Here is a 7,467-nt window from a genome sequence, read left to right on the forward strand (position 1 = left end):
CTTTCCCTAGTGAAAACAGTGTGACCCACTTCTGAGTCCCATTATGAAGAATCATCAGATAACATTTACAAAAGACTTTGGAAACAATATGTAACATTATTATTTGAGAGGTTGGACTACATGACCTTTAAAGGTCCCTTCCAATCCAAACTATTCTATGATTACTGTTAACAGTCTCATTTATGATGATCAGAATCGTTACAGATGACGCTGCTGACCCAATGCTGGCTGAGAAAACTGTGCAAGATGGAGATGGAATTCACCTGTTCTGAATGTAGAAACCATCAAAACCTACTTCTGCTGTTCCTACTCCAGGACAAATTCCTCTGCTTTCAGGGAGCACACAAACATCTACAACAGAGTCTGTTATCTTTTTTTCTTGCAGAACATCTCAGAAATTTAAACCTAATTCATCAGCAAGTAGGTACTTAATCTTAGCCACCTAAGCCCACAGCTAAGCAAAAAAAGTCCAATTTTCATACCATTGATCCCCGCTGACACACACTGACTTCGTCAAGAGCTGTTGTCACCAACCCACTCTGGCTTCCACCACACCATGGACAACAGCCCGGGTCTCCTCTAACTTCTCAGATGTAGGGAGCTGCCTGGACCTTGTCGGGTGGGAAAACAAGTGCTTTTCTCTACCACAGGACTGTGGTCCAAAGGCATTTCGATTCCCTTCTTGCTGTGGGAGATGCTATGGTGCTTGCATTTTAACTCTCTCTCTCAGCACTAAAAGAATATTCTCCATGATATATTTATTATTTTAAATAACTAAAAACACTGTCTTAAAGCCTACTGATTTGGCTGCTAATAAACATCATGAACTGGGGCAGCATCTGAATTTCTGAAGCAGTAAATCCAGCTCTCAGCTACAAAACTGACAGCTCTCATAAAAGAAAGAGAGAAATGCATGCAAGTAAGTAAAACATCCTAAGGAAATTATCGTTCAAATTAACTGCAGACATAAATTTATCCATCTGTTATCATAAGTGTTACTTGAAAATTATTTGCCCATAAAAATGAAATAAACCAGAGTGATTTTTTTTCTTAAACATTGACTTCATGTGTATAGTCTTAGTTGCCAAAATATTAACTCTTTTTAACAGCCCATGTGCTCTTGGCTGCATCTTTTTCTTGACTGTAAATGGACCTTTATAAATTGCCTGTACATATCAGGTCTAAGGCGCTTCACTGTTATCATGGATGAATAATTCTTAGCAATCCAGGATGGATTTTCAAAACACAAAACCCAACAAACCCCCAAATTCTATTTGAAAGTACTCTATTTAGCTACCTGTATTCACTCAAAGCAAAAAATTACCATGTCTGTTACCTGAAAAATATAATTTAACTGCACAAAGAATAAATGCTGTTTCATTAGTATAGTTTCTGTGAATATAGTTATGGTGAGATTTGCACATTAATTCTGAATATGGTAAACCCTGGCAGGAGAAGAATGAAGTGTGCAGAGCTGGGTCCCATTTTACCCAAAGCCTGTATTTTTCTTGGAGAGGAGAAAGAAATTAAAGTAAAAAGAATAAATGGCTATTTTCATTTCTACGTGTTTTACAAAGGAATAAATTAAAAATCTGAACTGCTCAAATGTATTTAAATTGTAAGTAATGGAAAGCGGGGAAGGGAGAAATTTATTGAAAAGTCTACTTTTTATTTTTAAAAATGGCAGAAAACTGAAAAGCTCCATTTAGAATTGTGTAATTTCTTTGTTTTAATACTTCTAACTGGAACAAAAAAAAAAAAAGTCTTTCAACAGCTTAAAAATGCTTTGCTGCACTTTGTAGATCTAAACTTTTATCTTAGCTTGCTTGGATATTCAAATGCCTGTCCCCTTACCACTCCTTTGCCCCCAGGACTTGTCTGTTTGATGCTTCACAGCCTTGTTCTCAGTAACAGACCAGACTCTGAACCACTTCTCCTATGATGCACCATGAGCTCTTCGCAGCTCATCTCTAAATGGCACACAGCAAAAGAGTTTAACTGGGAATCCCACTTTACAGAAGAGAACAATGACATGCAGGCACTTGGGATTTTGATCGACATCTGCAATAAGTAGACTTGATTTTTCAGAAGCAAACAGAAAAATTCTGTTTTCCTCAAATGCCCAGTTTGCTTTGAAAAACTACCAGTTGAAAGATTTTGATCAGGCTTCATTTAAAAGCAAGGTGGGATGAAAACTGTAGAAATTCTATGTATAAAATAGCTAATAACCAGACCATAAACATGCAGAGTTGCACAGGCAACTAAATTAATTGCCTGCTATATTCCAGTCAGCCCAATGGCCACAGCTTTACTGCTAAATAAGCATTCTTCTTCAGAAGAACAGCAGCGCTTTCCCAGGGTGACTCCTGCTGTACCCGAGCAGCACTCTGCACCAATTTCCACACAATTCTTATTTCTTGTGCCTTTCCTTGGGTTTGATCTTTTTCCCATCTGAAACCAGTGGGATGTTTCCAGGGGGGATCCGACCTGCCAGATCTGATGGGACCAGGGTGTGGGATCTTGCCTTATGAGAAGGTTTATTTAGAGCTGTTGAGAGGAGTTGCCACATCTCCCTTCAGCCACACGTTTTCATCCAGCCAGGTGGGAATTCAGCTTACAGTGGATAAGCTATGGTTTTTCTGATGGAAAAGTACCTTTTTGTAGGCTTTACACTCTACCATGTTTCAACCCAGAAGGGATTTCTTCCAGTCCAAACCCATGACACCAACCACACTTTCTGCTGACAGACACCGGCGCCCTCCAGCTCTGTAGCTCTGGGCTCCTGTACCACCAGACAGCCAGGATATCATAATCTTGTTTTACAGCTGAAGCCAGCCATGGATTTCATTCTGTAAACTACTGCTTTTGGTCATGGTGAACCCTGTGTGTGGTTTGGGTTTGGTTGTTTTGGGGTGTGTGTGTTTTGGTTGTTTTTGCTTTTGGTTGTTGGTTTTTTGTTTGTTTGTTTTTTTCTAAAAAAAACAGTACATACTCCTGGAGGAGTCTATAAATGTCTTACTGCTGCAGTAATTGAAAACAATACAATGAACCAAACCAGATTGTAATCTGCAAAGACACCTGCATGGTATCTCCTGGCTTAGTCAAACTCATCACACTAATTCAGTGTTAGATGCTATTGAACTACTCATCCATGGCACTTGGATCTTAAATCAAGCTGAGGACAGTGTCATGACAGAGCAAGAGCTTCAACTGCTACATGCAGCTGCGCAAAAGCCAGGTGAACCTACCTGTGGCAGTTTCCACAAGGGATGGCCCCCTGTGGGGAAGCCACTGGAGGAAACAGGCAGGACTCTACCGTGGGAGAGCTGTTCTCAGGGTACGACCCTGTCCCCCAGCCCCTTGGCTCCAGCTATACCTGTGAGTTACAGGAAGTCACCGAGTCCAAATGAATCATCGTGCAGGGCTTGGGACTCCTCTTACAGCTGCCCCGGTCTATAACATTGCATTTGGTGAAGTTTTCCCAAGGTGTTTTTCTCATTAACAGGTTTATTTTCTTATTTAGGAAAATGTTTATTTTCCTAGTTTTATTTGCCAGCACTGTTTTATCAAATTCTTCCCTTCCCAGAAACTGTGATGGAGATTATGAAATTTGGAAACTAATTAATAATATACATATATCATTAAATTATTATTCATTCATTAGTTCCAATATTCTCAAAATAAATGGATTAATGCAGAGATCACACTTAGTATAAGAATAATACCTTTTGGAGTATATCATACAGAATTTTTTTTTTTTAATTATTTCCCCTCTATCATGTTAGTCTTAAATACGCAGAATTTTAAATGAAGTGACTCCCACAGACTCTATCATGCCTGTCCTAACCAAAGATTGCATTCCTAAAATTTTGCACTTCAGAATTCATGGGAATATGTGAAAGCCTCAACTTTCATCAAAAACACCCTTCATTTTTATAAAAAGCAAACCCAAACCCTCAAGGTTTTAGAAAACAATTTGAATTTGTGACCCAAGCACACACAAAAACCCCCTTAAAAATCAAGAAGTTCATATAAGAATGCAAAATACAAACTGTATCAATAAAAGCCACTCTTAATTCAGTGCATGAAAGAAAAACAAACAAACAAAAAAACCTTCAGGAGAAAAACTGCATTTGAGTCATAAGAGCAATGAACTTGCTTGCACTTCAGCCACATAAGAGTTTTGGCATTGAAAAATTAATAATTTTCTCAGTATTTACTGAATGAAGAAAAGAATACTGCAGAGAAGAGGGTGGAATGAATTGTACTTGAAGTAGGGATGGCCCACTTTAGCAAGAAGGGCCAAAGGGATGCGGGAACAAAGAACCCAAACGCTTTCCTCGGTGTCTCCCACTCCCTGGTTTTCGAGAAATCCTGCTGCATGTATCTGCTCTGTTCTGCTACAGTCAGCACTGGGGAAGAAAATAACCCAGCAACTGAGGCGGTTTTCATCATCACCAGAAATGGAGAGTAAAGGACTTGGTGTCTATGAGCCAGCCTACCCAAGTGATGCTGTCCAGAAGTTTCAGGTAGATGCTCTCTCATGGGGACAGGGAATGAAAGCTCAAGCCTCCCACAACTTAGATACGACTTTCTACAGAAAACAATATGTAATTAGCATCCATTTGCTTAATTTCATTTCTGTTATTAGCACATACAAATAGCTACGGTGGATTGGATCCATGACCCATCTAGTCCAAGAAACTGCCTCAAGTTGTGGTAACTGATGGCCAGGAAAAGTGCATACAGAGCAGGGCAAGTGGGCAACAGTGCCCAGTTTATCCTCCCAGCTCCAGTATGTATTGGTTAAGGAACTTGCAAAACTGGAGACTTCATCAAAACCATCATGTTTGATAATCTCTGATAAACCTCACTCCATGGGCTAGACAAGCTGTTTTTTATTAATCCCCATCCAATTATGAAACACCATGATATATTTTCCTACTGTAAAAATAGTTAAGCAAGACTCCTTGGACAGAAATATCAGGAAAGCTTGAGATTAAATAAGCTTGGGAAAACTCAGTCTGGATACACTCAAAAAATAAATACATCAAAATGCATGTATCTTTGCTAAACCCCACAGTCTTTAATCAAAATTCCCACCAAAGCGAGTAGCAAAAGGCGAGTTGTTGCCAAAGTTCACAGCGAGAACCATGGGATGAGAAGCAAAGTTCTGTCAAAAATGAGAAATTGTCAAGAAGAGGGAGCAGGAGGAGCGGATCAGTTCTCGGCACAACAATCTCGGGCTGCCTTGAAGTCGAGGGGGCTCAAAGAGCCACTTAAGCCGGTGCTCAGGATTCTGCTGAACTGGAGCCTGAACAGTTATTATTTATACGCTTATCACAGAGAAATGTGAATTCCATTGGAAAGGGAAAAAAAAAATAAAAAGGAGAGAGAGAGGACAGTAGCATGCAGTGTCACAGACTCACAGAAGTACTATACACATCTTTGTTCTGCAGACTTCACAGAGAGGATTTAAATGGGCAGAGGGATACACTGGATTTCTGTTTAATGATTTAAAATGCTGGTGTTTAGCTACACACGTAACTCATGCACTTGTACAAGGTCCAAAACCAGGCAGTCTGTACAGATACACCACCAAAGTCACTACCTCATCCATCGAGAAAGTCTAACTACAGCAGCCCCAAAAGGTTTGAAACCCCAGGCCAGCACCCTGAGCCACGCACACACGTGCCTATGCCACAGCAAGGTTTGTATTCCCACAGCCACTGCCATCAGTACTGGGGCTTGCAGTTCAATTCAAAGGCACTTCAACCATCTCCTACATACACCTGCAGCCACAAACACAACCATGATGGGAACATAGCCCAAGAAGTCCACAGGTTGGGCTGGGAAGGGAACACACGCAACAGTGTGAAAAGCATTAACAGCTTCACATTTCTACCATCAGATGGAAAGCGAAGGAGTGCAGCCTGTCCACAGCCTGGCTGGACCCAGACCCACCTCCTACACCAACTCACTGCATTTCAGAAGCAGGCTTAGACAAACAAAAGCCCTTCTGCTTCAAAGGGAAGTCCTCTAAAAAAAATCTTCCTGCAGGACCAGAGACAAAACCCTGAAGTGTTCAAACCACTTTACTTCCAATAACCAAGTAAAACAAAAAAAAAATCATGTCATACCTGCTCCAAAGGCAAAGAAGAAGCTTTTGTCTGTGTTCTCCCTTAAAAGCGCCATCACTCTCTTCCCCATCCTCTCATTCCTCTTGTAGATGAGCTCCTGTCTGAAGTAGCTGTCTATCTCCTGAGCCGTCACCTGCTCGTGGGGTGGGAGAGTTGTATTGATGAAGTTGGGAACCTGAAGTGGAGAGAGAGCGACTATAGTTCAGGTGACAGTGGTTAAATAATCCCCCAAACACTGGATGTTTTAATCTAGCCTTTTTTAAACCACATGAGCCTTACTAGTATTAAAAAATTTTATATATATATATATCTCACTGGAGGATAAGAGCTTAAGAGGTTGCTAGGAACTCTACAAAAACAAATCACCACCCAACAATTTCTTTTAATGTGAAACTACTATTTTACTAAATGAAACTTAAGATCATTTTGATTTTCCTCTGTTTCATCAGCAGAATGTAGTTTTAGGTGTTACATTTGGGTGAGTTATTAAAACCTTTATTCTCTGCTTGTTCAACACAGTTCATTGGCTATTTAACACCAGAACAAGTTCTGTAATCTGTTCTCAGCCAAGGTCACCATGAACTTGAGTAAAGACTGCAAGATTTGGCTTTTATATGCTTCTTTTTAATAATCTATCACTTAAAAAATAGGAAAGGTTACCAAATCCAGACACAGGATGATGTAAATAGGGTAAAGGTTAAACACCCAAGGACTGTTCTAGTCAGGGCAGCAGACCCAAGAGTGAGTCAAGATCTGAGATATAGGGGACACACAAGAGAGAAATCCCTAATTATTGGGACAGGCAACTTGTTCTGACATGGTGAGGGTCTAAGGTCTGCCATAAGAGTGTGGGATCCTACAGGCCCTGCAGGGAGAAGTGCTGTATGTGGGCAGTGTTTGATGACTGCTAACAGGACCCAGGCACCTCCCAGCAATGTCCTGTGCCTCACCACTGGAAAGCAGCTTAAGCTGCAAAACCCAGATTCAGATTTCTGAGTCCCTGGGTACATGTAAAGCTGCCAGGATTTCCAGTGTTAATCTGAGTCGGTGGTAATGATATTGCATGCACAGCCCATAGGGGGAACATCCCCCACTCACTGTGCTGAAATACCGGATGCGAGGACTCTGTTACTTTGGTTTAGTTCTTTCTCTGATTTTCTGCTATCCCAAATTCCTGTACTCATTTTCTAAAACTGGTCTTCAGTCTTTGTTTTTCAGCCCACCCCTTACCTTCCCACTTGGTCACATGATTTTAACACAACAATATTTGTCTCTTTCCACCCTCTTTGCTCATACCACCTCTCCAAAAGCTTTCAGCAAGTCTTAG

At 40.7% G+C, this 7,467-nt stretch overlaps 1 protein-coding gene across 1 annotated transcript in view; it reads right to left on the bottom strand.

Annotated features, from left to right (window-relative positions):
* LOC104527074 (metalloprotease TIKI2) overlaps positions 1-7,467 on the bottom strand; it is a 140,850-nt gene that overhangs the window by 108,638 nt on the left and 24,745 nt on the right. The window contains exon 3 of the mRNA XM_010170691.2: positions 6,141-6,315. Within this exon, the coding sequence (XP_010168993.2) occupies positions 6,141-6,315 (175 nt within the window). The remainder of the gene's footprint in view (positions 1-6,140; positions 6,316-7,467) is intronic.

The sequence above is a fragment of the Antrostomus carolinensis genome, unplaced genomic scaffold (genome assembly GCF_000700745.2).
Source record: "Antrostomus carolinensis isolate BGI_N321 unplaced genomic scaffold, ASM70074v2 scaffold3406, whole genome shotgun sequence".
Classification (NCBI taxonomy): domain Eukaryota; kingdom Metazoa; phylum Chordata; class Aves; order Caprimulgiformes; family Caprimulgidae; genus Antrostomus; species Antrostomus carolinensis.